Source organism: Denticeps clupeoides, chromosome 19 (assembly GCF_900700375.1).
Source record: "Denticeps clupeoides chromosome 19, fDenClu1.1, whole genome shotgun sequence".
NCBI classification, from domain to species: domain Eukaryota; kingdom Metazoa; phylum Chordata; class Actinopteri; order Clupeiformes; family Denticipitidae; genus Denticeps; species Denticeps clupeoides.
Genome location: NC_041725.1, coordinates 10,474,247 through 10,492,134, shown reverse-complemented (window position 1 = coordinate 10,492,134; position 17,888 = coordinate 10,474,247). Strand labels below are relative to the sequence as shown.

The 17,888-nt window shown below is 41.1% G+C and overlaps 1 protein-coding gene across 5 annotated transcripts in view; it reads right to left on the bottom strand.

Moving 5' to 3' along the window:
* Nucleotides 1-17,888, bottom strand: part of cntn5 (contactin 5) — a 152,958-nt gene that overhangs the window by 26,863 nt on the left and 108,207 nt on the right. For all 5 annotated transcript variants that reach the window (XM_028962211.1, XM_028962209.1, XM_028962213.1 and 2 more), the window contains 5 exons: nucleotides 16,126-16,307; nucleotides 12,440-12,576; nucleotides 10,703-10,832; nucleotides 7,221-7,365; nucleotides 52-179 (listed from right to left, as the gene is read on the bottom strand). In XM_028962211.1, the coding sequence (XP_028818044.1) occupies nucleotides 52-179; nucleotides 7,221-7,365; nucleotides 10,703-10,832; nucleotides 12,440-12,576; nucleotides 16,126-16,307 (722 nt within the window). The remainder of the gene's footprint in view (nucleotides 1-51; nucleotides 180-7,220; nucleotides 7,366-10,702; nucleotides 10,833-12,439; nucleotides 12,577-16,125; nucleotides 16,308-17,888) is intronic.

The following is a 17,888-nucleotide window of genomic DNA, read 5'->3' as shown; positions in this document are numbered from 1 at the left end:
ATATGTGTGTTCGTTTCAGCAGAAAATGAGGGCCTCCTGGGCAGCATTTACCTTTCACCAGCAGAGCAGTCGTCTTCTCAGCTGAGCCGAACTGGTTTTCTGCCCGACAAACGTAGCTGCCCTCATCCGAGCGACTGGAGTTGATGATTCTCAAAGTATTGTTCCGCAGGAGGATTATCCTGTCAGGAGGGTGGGAGAACAATTCAGCAAAATATGAAATGCAAGTGTTTTGATAAGTCTTACAAAAAGGGGGTTGTTCCATACAGACCAACATAGTAATATTAATAAACTGACACAAATTTGGCAAAATTATGTGTACCCAATTATGTGTATACTATTTTTTGCAAAAGCAATAAATACAGATTATTTAAAAACAGTTAAATAGATAAAATAATTTACGATAACAAACAAATATTTTAAATACTAAGCTAAAAGCAGAACAAAATTTTACCAATAAAAAAAAAAAGGCAACTATGGACCAAAAAAAAACAGTTAGGTGCCATATAGGTTTGGGTCAGTCCAGCAGTAGAAAACCAGGCCTAAAGTGCCAAAATGAAGGATGGTGTAAAAGTGGGTCAGTCCTTCCTCATTTTTAATGCCAAGCCATGATCCAGACTTGCACCATTATTGGAACTGTACAAAGAAACGTATCTACTAATGTATTTGGAACTGACATAGCAATATGGGCACCCAGTTCCGGCCCAGTTCGGATTATTAAGGAAAAGTAATGGTAACAGAAAATGTGGAAAAGAAAAACTATAATGTTGATGCTGAATTTGGCAATGAATAGACAACTTTTTGAGGAATAATGTATTCACATTATGAGTAGTCCCATTATAAGTAGTCCTCTGGTTTTGAAAGGTTTCTAGGAAAATATTTTCCCCAAATATCAAAGTGTCTTAATTGAATTGAATTCTGTGCAATTTTGTCCAGTCATCACATCCTTTCTGCATATTTGTCCAATGAGTGTCCAGGTCCACTTTTCTTTCGTTTCCGTCACAAACGCAAGATTGGTCTATAATTGAAGTACTTTGCAAGGATATAAATGAATAGTTATTGCACATATTTATGTGTTCTTCTGAGTCTGTTTTACACATTGAGCCTGGGGAAATTCCATTCAGCTATGCACCACTGTTGTGCGATATGAATGACAATAAAGCTCACTAATTAATTAAACTGGAAGGAAAGAGTTGTTGATTATATTTCAGTTCTGTGAGCAGAATGTTACCATTCAGTTAATCATGTGATTGTGTATTTCTGTTTTTGTGTGTGTGATGTTACAAAATGAAATGTTTGTATAAAGGAGGCATAAAAAGAGCAGCACTCTAAGATCAGGCAGGAAACTGTCTTGCAGTTAAACAAAAACATATTTTTTTTGTTTTATTTTCTTGCCTTGTCACACTTTTCAATTTCTTCCCCAATTTAAAAAACATTGCTTCTTTTAATGTTGCCACAAAATCAGGGATTTTTTGGCAATAAAAAAAAATCCTAGAGGCACTAACAACATTGCTTAGCAACACAGCCTGGAAAAAGTTGCCCCGTGCATCACCGCATAAATGCTTTAGGAGCATTTAGTGATCAAGCCCAGCCTGTGTCATACAAAAGAAGTGCACATTCAACAAAAAGGCTTGAATTAATTGCAATCATAAAATCGACTCAATCGACGACAAATTCTCATTAAAATGGCCGATCAGCTGATAACATTGTATAACATTGCAGAGTCCTTCTTTCAATGTTAATTAATAGCTTGATAGGGATCTATCTAAAGGGATTAGCATACACTGTAGATGGCAATCGAGAGAGATTAGTCAACTAATTACACCTGACCAGGTTGAATTAGCAGAAATTTAGTATTCAGCAGCTTTCTCTGCCCCATGAAAGATCAGCGATTCTGACTGTGTTTCTGTGACATACCTCGCAAGGCACAAACCCTTGTAATATGCAAGTGTTTATGGACAACAGCTTCAGCAAGTCAAATAAAAACCAACGATGCAAATCATCCCAGTGCTTGTGAAAATCACATGCATAAATGTCATAAAACAAAATTCTGCGCTCTGCCTAAAAGGCAGCAAAAGCTTAACCGTGACGTCCTATCCTGTGCCGAGATTTGATAACATGCAGATAGTCGGTAAGAGCTCTTTGTCTTATCAAACTCCCTTCCACAGTAGTGCGTCTCACCTGCATTATGCATTCCCTTTGTCTGGGGATGATATCTAAAACAAACTTCAAACTGGGACAGCTCTGGGACAGGAAGGTATTTAAATAACAGCCCGAGAGAGAGAGTGAGTGTGTGTGTGTATTCAGGATCTCCACCAGCTCAGACATCTCAGAACGTGAGAACAGTGGATGATACAGTGGCTCTGGGTCTGGGGCTTGAATAATGAATAGCCGCTCACAGATGACTCTGTTACACTGTGTTGCTTCAAACCCTACTGGGAACCACCATGGCCCTAGAGAAACCACCCTGCTCCTCATCTGGAGGATACATACACACCAAGCGATCCTTTTATCAAAATTCCATTTTATTAAAATTTCCATATTTCCCAGGGAGAAAACTTCTGGCTTCCTAATTTGTCTTAAATTGTTTGGATCCCATACCTACAGCACTAAAACCCGCTCATGCAGGAGGAGATGTTGGAGATTGACCGAGAGAAGCTCATAAAAGTGTGACAAAGACCGGCCGCACATCGAAAATTCATGAGGAGACAGCAGCCAGGACATTTTCTTCAAATTAGGGGCACAATCCACCTCCGACAAGGACAGAATGAAGGAGAGGGCACACCACACCGCAGAGAGGAAGCAGCTCATAAATACAGCGTGACTGTAAAGTCTGACTTAAAGTCCAAGCCTTTCAGACACATTTCAATATCATATAACATTTCTCAATTAATAACATTAGGCAAGAGTTAGATAAGACCCGACTTTTGGATTGGTTCAGAAAAACTAGTGAATAAAAAAGTGAAAGTGAAGTGATTGTCATTGTGAGACACTGCAGGACAGCACACGGTACACACAACAAAAATGTGTCCTCTGCTTTTAACCACCACCCTTAGTGAGCAGTGGGCAGCCATGAAAGGCACCCGGGGAGCAGTGTGTGGGGACGGTAGACCTTGGCAGGTCGGGATTCGGGATTACGGGGCCGTTCCTTAACCACTAGGACACCACTGCAAGGACATTGCTGCTAGGACATCACCGAATGATAAACATCATTCCACCGTATTGCATTAGTTATGGTCAAACCACATGACCAGCTACTGCCCAAGTGATTTGGCAAGGAAAAGAGCAATCATTGTTGGATTTTAGCCACAACATTATGACAACCTGCCTGATATTGGGTAGATCTTCTTTTAATGCTTCGAAAATAGCCCTGATGCATTCATGGATAGGTTCCACTAGACCACTTTAAAACGTTAAGCTGTAATTTATTTTTTCTGCTTAATATATCCCATCCACTGCCAGCAGAAACAGTAAGATGATATCAATATTACTGGTGTACATCTGATGGTACAGAACTCCCCCTTGACTAAATTGTGTTTAAATTATCTTAGAACATTTGTATTGTCGCAGCATTCTTAAACTAACTGTATACCTTATGCTGATGAAGCAATGTAAGGCATTCTATATAGAATATAGCAGTTATATTCTTTTTAGTCTGAAGTGAGGTCGTTACCAGATGCTTCTCACCGGTCAGTAAAATCCATTCCATGTAGTTACTGGATCAGGAACATGCAGTTATTGAATAATACAGGGGCAGGGTCCTGGAGTGTGAAGGAAGAGATGCAGTCAGAATGCTGATATTGTGGGTGAGAACACCTTTTCCCCAATAGCAACTCAAAGACATTTAATGAATTAATACGCCATAACATTTATACTAATGCTGTGCTTTTGAGTAGCAAATCAAACTGTAATTTAAATAAAATCCAACAAACTCATTGGCCCAATGACAACTGTTTACTTTGAACAATCTCTTTTCTTTGACCAATTTATTCTTTCTCTTTAGTATCTTTGGTTTTCAACTGAGTGTGCAGCACAGTTTAAAACTAATGGGATTAATAGTTTCCATTTAGGACACAAAAGCCGGAATATTAGAAGAAATCCATGTTAATTACAAACTGTCATTAACTCAGCACAGCTGTCAATGTCAGATAAACGGCGAGTGGCTACCAATGCCGGCCCCGTCTCCGTCACAGCTCAGTATTTCTTGGCATGAGCCGACGTCATCATCATTGTCGCCAAGGCATCAGCTATAGCTGGGAGAGGGTAATAGCCTAACCCCCCAATGCTGTAAATGGGACACATGGTCTAACACCATTAATGACCACAGAACAACAGATTTAGTTTCAATCAAAGAGGCCGTTGCCAGCGCTTTCCCGTTCGCCGTTTATCGCCGCCTGCAGACTGATGTATGAGTACGGCAGAGAGCACAGTGAGCAGAGCCCAAAGTCGCAGAACAACGGGGTGCTGTTCATTTGTGTAGCTTTTTGTTCTGAGTACCATGATACCGGCTCCGACGACAAATTCCTAATTACATCAAAAACAAATTTGGACAAAGAGAACAACACAATTAAGGTTTCTGATCATAAATCTCAGCCGAAGTTCTGATTAGGCTTCACATGGGGGAAAGTGAAGCTCGAAGCAGGAAATGCAATGTAGTCAGTATTACGAAAGATTTACTGCTCAATCTTGTTTTTATCCTCCATTTGTCCTCTGAACGAGTCAAAGAAAAAAGAGAAACAAAGTGAAGAGCCGAAATTCGCAACCCTTCACAAAAAGGAGAAACCCGTGTGTTTCTTAAGGCTTGACAAATTCCTTGACCGATTCATCAGATCACATGGCCACCGAGTTCATTCATCACGGGCCGCGTGTGTGCCGGGAGTCTCGCCCCATCAATCAGATGCCTTAAAGTCACTATCAATAAACAAACATCTATCACTCGGCAGACAACATAATTTCTATTGTGATGTGTGACATTCTTCCTACAAATGATTCCATCTGTACCACGTCTGACAGGCCGTGCGCTGACCTCCAAGAAACACCTCTGGGGAAAAAGCAGGCCGAGAGCGCATGGTAAATTACGTTTAAATTATTGATTGGTCCGAGCGTAGTGCAGCTTTTGATAAGTGCTGGAGATGGAGCGTGGGGGTCAGAGTAAACGGTTTTATCTTATTTAGCGTGTCGTCTGGGAAGGCGCTGCAGCCAGCCGGCGGACGCCGTATTATGACTTGTTAGGGCTTATGTGGATCATTTTGCAGGGACACAGACGCCAGCAGCTATTCTTTGTCCTGAATAAATTGCCAGGTATGCAACAGCTACCACATCAGCAAAAATGGCCCAGCAAATAATTTCAATGGAGTGTCTTGGAGGGGACTTTAGAACTGCGTGCAGCAGCACCTGAGTGGAAGGTGTGAGGAGGATGCTTTGAGATTATTTGAAAAAGGGAGGGGCAAACTTCTCCTGAAACCTCTTTCAAGCAGTAAATGTGGCTTATCATCCAGTTCTACAGCATGATGCAATATGAAGTGCACAGCATGTAAAAATTACAAGCTTACCTCATTACATACTGATTTAGGGGAGGATGATGTTTTTGCAAAGAAATTGCCCAAAAAAACCCCCAAAAAACATGATATTTGGCAGCGATTAATCAAAAGGCACTGCATTTATATAACTTATTAAATTATATCACTATTACTTGTAGAGCTGCTCCATTAATAACAAAAACTAAAGGGGAGCTGTCTATGGTGCTGATTAAAAGGTCTTAGCAACAAAATATTTGTCCCAGGTTCATCAGTGGATAAAACAAATAAACCCATTAATTTTTGCAATTAACGTATGCATATGGAGCATGTAAAAATATTATTATTAACTCTATTCACACAGCTTTGTTTTGTTTACCAAAGACAATAAAAAGGTGAACTACTGAAAACCTAATTTTACTTCAGTTGTATTGTTTTTGAAAGCGTCTGCATGGTTTAAAAGACCATATCATCACCCCGTTAGTCCCTGTCTCAGATTTTCCCCCCACACTGGTCTATGCATTAAATCATTAATTGTTCATGATTCATTCATTGCAACATGTTCAATTAATTGATTATGTTTTTTAATTGAGTGACAGCTCTAGACAGCTGTAAGTTGCTTTGGATAAAAGCGTCTGCTAAATAAAGTAAAGTAAAGTAAAGTAAAGAATGGTATAAAACTTTTATACGGATTCAAACAGATAAAAAAAGAAATTGTCTGGATTGTAATGCAAAGGTCAAGGACAACTGAGTCAACAAATGGCCTTATAGGCCCTTCCATTAACTGACAAAGTTTTTTTTTTACTTACAAAGCAAGGATGATAAAAATATACCCACCACCACATCCCTTGCTACACCCCACACCTGATTATCGAGCGGCTTCCCTTGTAGATAACGTACGAAATAACTTGCCAGATCTGGGGGTGATAAAAAGGTTCCCGTTGCTTTCTGACCCACATCTGAGGATGCCCAGCTCTCATTGATATACACTATTCACAGCTGTCAGTCAACATGATTGATGATTCTCCGCCACTCGCGTTCTGATGCCACCTCCCACATCTCTTCGTTTTCAACCTAGCACAGGGAAGTGGGATCAAATGCGGTTGCCAGATCTGAACTGTCACTTTTCCAGCATGGTAAAAAGTCTCTGAGTCGGTCACCACTAATGGTCTCAGGCACCTAGGTGGCTGCCGTTTTTAAAAATAAACTCATGACTTGCTGGAGCCAGACCCCTAAGGTGTGCAGATAACAGGACTCGGCGGCATGAAAACATCTGCAGGGAAATAACTCATTATAGTTTTTCCAGAATAGTGTGCAGATATTAATTGCCTGCCATTTTTACCAGGCATCACTTTCATCATCTAGTCACAGGACAATTTAGGCCAACAACCAGAATGCTTAGGCAGCTGATAAACAAACCGACCTTCATATGATGGCCAGAACCAGCATGGAGTTGCTTATCACGGACGCTCATGGACTCATGGACATTTATTACGAGTTAAATAACTAATGCATGTGAACTTGCCCAAACCCTGTTTAAAACCGGCACCACAATATCACTGAACTGCAGTAAAAAGAAAGGGAGAGAGAGAGTGCGAGAGATGCGTGTTTGGTGAAAAAGCCACTTTACAGAGGGTTATTAATGGAGGTGTGAAGTGTCAGATGTGTGGGAGGTGATTGGCTGATGGAGTGATTGGCTCGTCATACCTTTTGCTGGGCTGGATCCTCCGGTCTCCTTTCCTCCATGACACTCTGGGTTTGGGAGAAGCTTGAGGGCGGCACTCTAAAGACACGTCCTTCCCCACCGTGGCGATAACCTTTACTGATGTGGTTTTGAACATAGGCGCTGAAGCTGTTAAGAGGAAATAATTAGATGAGATCATGTCAACATCTTTACAAGTCATTATGTTGGCTGATTCGATCTCTACCTACCTAATTATAATAATCAGCTAACAGAAAATAGAAATACAGGCTCAATGAATATAAATGTATCCATAGAGTGGTAGGACTTAATTGATTGATTGATTGATTTCTATTGAAAATATTCTCAATTTGTTCTGTTGCACAATTGAACTATTCTATGCTGAACAATTCTACCTGTTGGTTTTAATTAGTATATACACTTGAATTGCAGTTTCTCAATAAATTACACCAAAATAAACAAACAAATAAATAAACCTAATGGTAAGGCACAAGTAATGTGACAGGAGCTCAAGGGTCAGATTTGAACATTTCAGCTTAAAGGTTGCATTTGACTAAATGAAATGTTGTGCAAACAATATCGCAACAAATGTGTGAGGTACATCTCAAATCCCAAAGTGTTTTAAAGCTTGCCATCTTTCCTCTCCATATAATAGCATTTGTTTGGAGTCGTGCATGGTGACTAATGCAGCAGGGGTATTATTCCTGCTTATTTATGATACATGGCAGGTTTTAAGCTGTGTGTCATGATGACTGTGCCTGGTATGGCAAGAGATAAAGCCATTATTAGCTGCCTCATTGTTATGCTTAAGTGTCCCCCACAAGTCACATTTTCCCAGGCTAAAACGAATATAAATAATTCAGCCCTTGACTCTTTGCATTTACAGATAATTACTGTTCAAATGTCTGAGAGAGAGATGGCAAGGTGAGCTGACATGTCTGATGAGTCAAACGTTGCTCAAAAATCAGGTGGGGAAGCTCGACAAAGGCAACAAATGTGATATCAGGGGACCTGTTTTGTACTTGTTGTGTGGAGCATTTCTCTACTTCTACAGCCCTAAAGTAAATGGCACACAATGCATATGTTCATTAGTTCAGGCTCACACAGCACTGCCAAAATCTGCACACCTTGCATCCACCCGCAATATAACAGGAATGGGTGGGGCTTCTAGACAGGAGACGTCTGGGCATTTCTAGCCAACCTTCATCAGCAGCACTTTGCTAAAGGGTCGTTCGTGTTTTTTTTTTTTTTTTTTTAATTTCAGATGACATTAGAGATGATGACATTTCTATTCCTGCCCAAGCCAGCAGCTGCTACCATGCCCCCCACAAGCCCTCAACCCCCCACTGTTTTGGGCTACGATGGTCATCCAATGGTGGCCTCGGTTGTATGGAGGTTCGTCCCCTGCAGGGCGCCCTCGCACCGAAGCAGACAGCGGGCCTGCCACTCAGTTGGGTCTGAATGCTAAGTGGCGCCCTGGAGATGGTGGCAGCCCTCAGATGGCTGTGCTGGTGTGTGTGTGTAGGTTGTGAGGACAGCTCTGACCCCTGTGGCACGAACATGTACATAGAGGATGGCTGGGGCCGCGATGCTGCCTGCGGTATGATGGCCCGTCTGAGTGAGTGTTGTTACTAGCTACATAATCTGTCATGATAAGATTCTCCTCCTGGACAGAAAAGATGCAAGTCACTTAGGACAGCAGCTCCTAGGGACGCAAGTTAGAAGCCGCTACACACACACAAAATAAAGAAGAAAGAAAAAGTTGCTGTCTTGATTGCAAGTATGGCCTGCAAAACATGAAGGACGTTTTATCAGGCCTATACACAGCACTGACTACTGAGTGGCTGGATGCATATTTAAAGGGCAGGACAATTACATTTTACATAATTTTTATGACATTAAACAACAAAAACGGCAAATAACCAACATTGTTCTGGGATATACAAGCAGACCCCACAATCAGAGATCCAGAGATTATTTAAATGACAGGCATTACTTGTTGGGTATTTTGACAGTAACAAAACAGTTCTAGTTATTACTGCTTTCTGTTAAAGTACATGCATATAAAGTGCTTGCCAAATAAAGAAATTATTAATATACACACATATACAGTACAGGCCAAAAGTTTGGACACACCTTCTCATTCAATCTGTTTTCTTTAATTTTATTTACATTGGTAGATTCTCACTGAAGGTCTCAAAACTATGAACACATGTGGAGTTATGTACTTAACAAAAAGTGGAGACCTGGCCACCACAGTCACCGGACCTGAACCCAATCCAGATGGTTTGGGGTGAGCTGGACCACAGAGTGAAGGCAAAGGGGACAACAAGTTCTAAACACCTCTGGGAACTCCTTCAAGACTGTTGGAAAACCATTTCAGGTGACGACCTCTTGAAGCTCATCGAGAGAATGCCAAGAGTGTGCAAAGCAGTAATCAGAGCAAAGGGCGGCTATTTTGAAGAAACTAGAATATAAAACATGACATGATTTCAGTTATTTCACCTTTTTTTGTTAAGTACATAACTCCACATTCATTCATGCATTCATAGTGTTGATGCCATCAGTGAGAATCTACCAATGTAAATGTCATGAAAATAAAGAAAACACATAGAATGAGAAGGTGTGTCCAAACGTGGCCTGTACTGTATATTAAAAAATAATGTAAGTATTATGCATGTTAATCACACATGCATGTGAAGCCTCTGACTGGTTTGGCGTGCTTCTAGGCTTGTGTTACTGTGATAATTGTCCTGTGAGGAAAGAGACCCCGTAGCAAAAAAGAAATGACGCAGGTGTCGGTGTATCCTGTGGTCACCTGGGATATGGAAGCTGATGCAGGGGAAACATCTATATCTGTGGAGTTGCTTTCAGACTCCTGCCATTCGAATCTTTCTGGGGTTTGGACTACTATGAGCTACTCTCTCAAGAACTTTTGCCTTGTGTCTGCCTCTGTGGCATTGTTTTTTGTCTGCCTCTTCCCGCAGGACACAGACCATTGACAGACAGACAGTCTGAAGGTTAGTAGATTGACTTCAGTTTGGTCTGTGTGGACGTTCTTTTGAATATAACCTCAAGGACATTTTTTCTTATACCTTTTTAGATTTTTCACCCCATCAGAACATTTCACAGTCCTGTTTGTTTAGTTTGAGACCCACATGCCAATAGGCAGGGTGTTCATTGTTCTAGAAGAACAATACAAGGTTCCCTTTGTGTCTGAATGACCACTTCACTACAATGCCCTAGAGGATAAAAGCCCATTATGTCTGCAGTCTCCTTCCACCCTATCAGCAAATGAGTCTCCCCCACATGAACTGTAATGGAGGGGAAATTAGGACTCTGTGGTCAAACAGAGGGCTTCGTGTTCCAGTCAACCGGGTGATTAATGCCTTATTCCGGATCTCCAGCTGGGTAAATGCTCTCGCAAGACTGAAAGATTATAAAAATGACCTTATGTGAGGGCCCTGCAGACCATCCGGACTCTTACCTAAAATTTTGAGCTCGCCGCTGGAGTAGATTGCACCATATTTATTCTCAGCGACACACTGGTACATGCCGGAGTCCGTCTGCTGAACTCTGTGGATGATCAATTCTCCATTCACCATCTCAACTCTGTTCTGTAGCAAAGACAGTGTGTTTTAGAACTTGGAAATGTTCATATTAGATTGCAGGAACCAGTCACTGTATGCAGAGCAGCACAATATGATGCAGCAGTGTGTCTAATCTCCACTCTGCACACAGTTATGGAAATGTGGTAATTTTTGATCAGTGGCAATAAAACTAAAACTAAAACTCTTGAACTCTGATGAAAACATTAGCCATTTCAGGGAAAAGAAAAAGTAAAAAATGCTGGACCAGTGATGTTCATCTTAATCTCGAAAATCATCTACCCATCCCTTTTCATAAGAGTAATACAATTTTACGATAAATGGTACAGGGTAATCAATAGTAAGAACAGAGAGCATAAACAGACAAACTTCCCATTTTAAGAGAGTGACTGGTTTAGGCACAAAGGTACAAAGAAACAAGAAATCTAGCCACACATGTCCATAGCTAGCTATTTATCTCTATTTAGGAACTAACTACTATGCAGCACATTTTTGTTCTCCTGATGTAATTTCTGCAAAACATGTGCTGTGAAATACTGAATGTAAAATGTTTAAATTAATATTAGGGCCAAGATACATATATCTACTCAGAGGTAATTTATTGTTTTATCTATTTATATAAATCTTGTGGACTACTTTGACTTTACACTACTGAACAAGAACCACGCTTAGAGAACTAGGCACCATTTTGAAAAATTGTGCCCAAAAGGTTGAGGTGAGTGTAAAAGTTTCAGAAATGGTGTAAAATTGGTGTGGGTGTACAAATATTGTGTGTATTTGCGCCCAATACGCTTCCTAAACACCAAGCCAAATGACCAGAGATGATGAATTTGCTCAGACCGCTGTACACATCAGTGCTCAACACTTGATGCTCCGCAGCCCCTCAAACAAACCCACTTAAATCGACATCTCATAATTGAACGAGGGGAGCTGCCAGCTCTGCGGCTCTTTGATTTTGCACCCCAGCCGATAAGGACAAACTACTTCCTTCTCCAACCGACTCTGTGTTTACACACCAAACCAATACCTTCTCTGACCATCAATAAACAGTTGAGTTGGTCAGTTGACAGGGCGATGTGAATGCTGGAGGTTTTGAGCTCCGCAGTGCCTCACTATTCTCTGTGTTGCATTACAAATGGAGAGTGTGGGGAGTTTGTCCTAGAGCACTGTATTATAATAAATGTGTGTAGTTGCAGAGTAAGTAGTACAGTGTATGTGTTGTGTGCCATTTGGAAGGTGCAGCATAAAGAGTGCAGCAGTCTGCAAGTTTATACAATTTCATAAATTTTAACCCTGACTTGTAAATGTATATTATTTTCCACAGGTACAAGTACACAATCTCTCTGTTACTCTATCAAGATGATTCAATGGCTGTAATCACCCATATCAACAAAACAACAAATGTTACATTTGCAAGGAATGCTTGCAAGAATTGAATCTGGTGTGCACACAGAAGGTTGGGGAGGGGTTTGGTCTCCAGGAAAAGGACCTGCAACCCCGGAAATAAAGAGCATGGTGAGTCAGTATTAACGATTTAATTTGGAGCCACTAACTGTGTATAGAGTATGCAATGATGTCGCATTTGCATGTCGATGTGTAAGGTTCTCTCGTGGTACCTGAGGGCTGAGGGGCGCTCCGTTGCGCAGCCAGCGGTAGGAGGGTCTGGGCTTCCCCGTGGCCTTACATTCCCAACGCAGCTGCTCTCCACTGTCCAGCTGCGTATCATTAATCATGCTGATCCACTGAGGGTACACTGTCAGGGCATACACAACACACACACACACACACACACACATATATAGTGATATAAACAGCAAACAGTACACACTCAGCGATTTAGCTACCCCTTCCAGGCTTTCACAGTTAATCTACGGAAAAACCCTGAGGGCATATTCACACATAAAAACACTCTGATTCACACACCTTTTCACATAAACACCTGCCAGCATTAATATGAACAGAAAATACTGAATGGGCACTGAAACACATGAAATATTGAGTAACGACTTCCGTGCAATATTTAAAAAGCCAATCAATAAGCCACATTTTTCGTGTTCTGTCCTTTTGAAACCAGCTGTCAAAGGAGTCACGTATCAGTGGGTAATTGTTTTGAGTTATCTGTAACAGAAATAAAGCAAAGGGACACGGCACATGCAGAAAGGCCGTTATACACAAGACAATTAACTTCAGTCTTCATTTGTTTGAAAGATAATTATTTTGAAGATGAACGCAGCAGTGGCAGTTATGCTAGTAACAAAATTGCACATGCACAACCTTCATTTGTCACATTCAATGAAAACCCAGTGAACCCTGGGGGAGTCAGAAAAAGAATGTAACACTGACTGAAGCGCAGGTTGCAGTGAAATTCAGCAACATTTGCTAATATCAGTCCTCGAGAACTCTGGCCTCAACATTACCATCAAAGAATCCTCTCCAGAGCCCAACAGAAATTTGATGTGCCCAGATCCACTCATGTAAATCTTTTATCTCTATTTTGATAAAGAATCACCACAGCTGCAGCCCGATATGGAGAAATGAAAACAAATGCACCATAATTCTTTGTAGCATAAATCAATAAGTCAGGCCTCAGGAGCACAGGACACCTCCACAGGTCAATATCGCCCCTGGTGTTTCAGGACTCTGTGTATTATTCAGCGAACGGCTCCTGCTGTCCAGCGGAGGGGGTGGGCTAGGGAAGATTGGACGAGTGGGGTAACCTCTGGCAAAGACACAGGCTCCTTGAGCTCCATTCCCTCCATGTGGAAATAAAATGCTTGGAAAGAGCCTCTAAACCAATCCCATTGCAGTCCACGTGAGGTTGTCTACATAATCAAACATGAATAATGAAGCTTTGGGAGGACCATTCATTTACATAATAATGTTGCATGTAATTTATTTACATTTACAGCATTTATCAGACGCCCTTATCCAGAGCAACTTACAATCAGTAGTTACAGGGACAGTCCCCCCTGGAGCAACTTAGGGATAAGTGTCTTGCTCAGGGACACAATGTAAGCAGGTAGTTATCTAGAAGTTGGTAGTTATCTAGAAGAAGAGACACTTCTGGCAGATAATAAGGTTTTTGTTGGTGTGTGATTGTTTCTGTCACCCAGAATCTTTAATGACAATTGTACAAATAGTTTAAAATGTGAGCCAACTTCCGACCCAGAAGTTGGCTGAGGTCAGCATCTGGTATAAAAGACTGGCAGCCATTTTGTGCATTGCTCACTCATCAATGTGGTTTCATCCCACTGTGAAACCTTTTCCCTGTGTCCTTGTGTGTTTTCTGCCCTGATCGTCTCCTTGTGGCCAACTGTTTTTTTCCTACTGGATTTTTGCCTTTTACCTCACCCTTTTCTGGTTTGGAATCTGATGCTGCCATGTCATGCTGCCTGCCCCAGGACTCTGACTCTGCCTGACCCTCTGGAATAGACTGCTCGTCACAGATCTGAACCGTTTCCAAAGACGATGACGAGTCCTACCGCTCCCATGCTACGCCCCACAGCCGTGGTACAGTCCCAGCGTCCATCTTTCCAGTCATTCTGCCTCCAGGGTCCATCGGTTCGTCAATGCCTCTCCCCTTTGGTGCCAATGCCATGGCAAACACCCATGCACAGCGACATCCAGCTCCCCTAAACCACCCAGTTGTCCTACACGTCTGCATGTGTGCCGCCACAGAACCCCAGTGACAGGTGCCTGATGATTGACGCATCTCACACACGCTACATCCTCATTTGTTTCTTGATGCATCTATTTATGTAAATTCTGATGATGTCTTTGACCTTACACTAGCAAACAAACATAGATCTCAGAGCACAGCCCAAAGGAAGAGGCAGTAGAAATAGAGTGAATGTAGAAGCAGAGCATGCTGGGTATTGGACGGTAAAAAGGTTCCGGAGCAGCGGCCCGAGACAGAGATGAGATGTGCCCTTCCTGACTTAATGGCGTACCTTTACACTCAACCCTTATGCGACCTAAGGTGGAATATGAGGTGCAGTCAATCTTATTCAGCAATGAGACGTCTCAACTTCACAAGGCAGGAGCTGATTATTATAAAATGCCTCCTGGAGGTCACTGTCTCCTGAACTACTGCCTCGACCAGGCCATCATTCCTTCCTTGTCTGTCAAAAATAGAGATGTACTTGCCTCTTAGAAACACTGAATGGAAAATTTGTATTTATTTATGTATTATGTATTTATCAGATGTATACATAAGTAAGGAGATTCTGCGCAGAATAAATAAATATCTTTATCATTATGGCATGACAATAAATTCACTGTACTGAAGGTTGACCTCAGATTTCAATTCCATGTAGCGGAGACGAATTTTCAGTCCTATTTCAGTCCTATTCAGAGCTATTTCAGTCCTATAGTTTTCTGCCATATAACTAACTTAATGACAGATCACTGGAAATAATCCTGTATCAGAAAACAGAGGAAGAATCGCACTTGACACCAAATTCACAAGTCTGCACTTGCCTTGAGAAATGAAGAAAACTGCCTTGAGAAATAAAGAAAGAGTTTTTGATGTCCACTGGGAGCACTGTGAAAAAGTGCTAATAAAGATGTTGCCCAGGAGACAGGACCTTGCACACTGTGTTGCCAAATTTAGTGCAGTATGTTAAATAATCATTCCAGTTTTGTGTGCATGTTTTGATGCTTGTGCAACTTTGAGTGTGTTATGCACTGAATTGTAATAGTCCAGAATAAAGAAGTAGGATGTGTATCATAGCAATGATTGAGCTGTCAATCATTGCTATGGGCTCCTCACATTTTAAACTTTGTTTACAACAGTTTTGGTTTATTGCTGTAAATCCTAAAGAGATTCTTGATATGACCGTTTGCAAACATACCTCAGGCACTATATTTATGGACTTACACTTGATTATAGATCTAGTCTACAGAGTGTGAAAATCCCCCCAAAATTTAAGATTCTCTCACAGACATGAGACATTACAAAAAAAAATTTCACTGATAAAATGTGAGATTTACTCCATTCATTTACTCCATGTAATTAACTAAACATTTCCGGCCTGGCTTTTAGATGGGTGATTAAACATTTGTCACGTCATCCCCTTCTACATGCTTATTCGTGCTAGTAAAATAAAACCGCGTTTTGGCAGCATTCTATTTTCATTTTACATGTCAAAAAGATTTTATGGCTCCTTGTCCAAATGGCTTCTTTGAGTGTTAAAGGTTGCCAACTCCTGCAGGCATGCCATCTCATTCATTTCAATACATTAGCCTGAAACAAGGTTCTTAAGTTCTTAACAGAGAACTCAAGGCTGAAGGTGGAACTCACTGTAGACCTGCAGGTATCCCCTGAAGGCTGTTCCACCTCGGGAGTTCTCAGCCTTGCACTCGTAGCTCCCAGAATCCTCCAGCTGAATGTTGGGAATCTCAAGGACTGCCTGGGATTTCCTCAGTCGTGCTTTCTTGGGGATGTTGCCATTCATCTTCCTCCAGGTGATTGTAGGAACAGGGCTTGGGGAGAGAGGGAGGGGATGAACTTCCAAATACAGAAATTCTATTACAATTCAAAAAAGTGTATTTAAAACATTGCAGCGTGATCTTATTTGACCAAATTATTTCAATAATGACTATTGGGTGAGAGTATTTGAACAGTTCCCCTTTTTGAGTAGCCCTGGGTTGCTCTTGCACCTTATAGTTGTGCTGAAAATGGAGAAATAGACTAACCTATCCAACACATCAGCGATTTCATTGTATAGCATAGACATATGACAGGTCTCCTAAAGATTGAGATATGATACTTGGGAAAAGCCCGTTGCGTGCATCAATCACCCAGTCAAGATGAAAATTCTATATCCCTGTAGCTTTTTTTTGGTTAATGCTTAACATGGTTATCACTGACAAGGGCAGAGTGACAGTTTGGATCCAAAATTCAAAATACATTGTGCAGCAGCCAAAATTAACCTAAATTAATCCAGAAGCGAATAAATCATACAAATATATGTGACATACAGTCATCTCTCAAAAATCCCTTAGTAGACATTTAACATCTAGGGCTGACTGTGTGGCAATTGGGGAAATACATATAGCACTTCCTGAACACAATGACCCCCCCCCTCTCTATCTCTCTTCTCAACTGTGAGAATAAATATTGATTGACAGGGAAGGAATAAAAACAATTTTAAGTTCAATTTTCGCCCCTATATAAAGAGTGACATTTCATAATAAGGGGCCTTGATAAATCATTCATTTGTGGTAGAGAGGTAAGTCGCAGGGATCAGTGCAGCCATCAGACCCCAAATTAGTTTAGAGGAGTGAGAAGGGCAAGGTCTCCGACAATTTGCCTGCTTGGAGGAACATCCTTTGCCTCCTGTAATTCTTTAAATGAGCATTGGATGAATATGCAAGGCAGTGCCTATAGGGTAAGGTAATGACTCATTATTATGATGTGGCTAACTAATTGTAAATAACTTTGCCTCAAAAAGCACCACTTGAAAGCACTGTAAATAATTAGAGTCGTCTGTAGATTAGATGCTGTTTGCTCTTAAGATAGACTTTTTAGATGAATTATTCATGTCAAATGAAAAAGGAAAAAAACACGAGCATGAATGGCACAAAAGATGATGGAGAAAGGGAGGGGTATATTGTTTAATGCCAAGCAGTGTATCAACTATGCTGTGCAAATTAACTGCATGAGTAAAACTGAAAAGAACTCAAATCCCTGAAAACCCAAAAGAAAGACAAAATTCTGAATGAATTAATAAGATAGGGATTTCAAATCAGATAATTAAATAATCATATTTTATGTAAAAATCTATCCAGCTACCTTAAGCAACCCAATAAAGTGGAAATTCTACTGTTTATGTGGCGGTGAGGGTGTTTTATGGATGAAGAAGCACCATCTGGCCTGGTGAACAATTGGGACCAAGCAAACAATGGCCTGCCGCTGTCCTGCACAGACTAAACATCAGCAAGAGTGCTTTTCTTCCTCCTGGCAGTCCACTGCTAGCGACTATTTCCATTTTTCATCCATGTATCCTTGGCAGAACATGAACCTAACAAAGATTAAAAACGTCCGGCAAGCACTGCTATGTA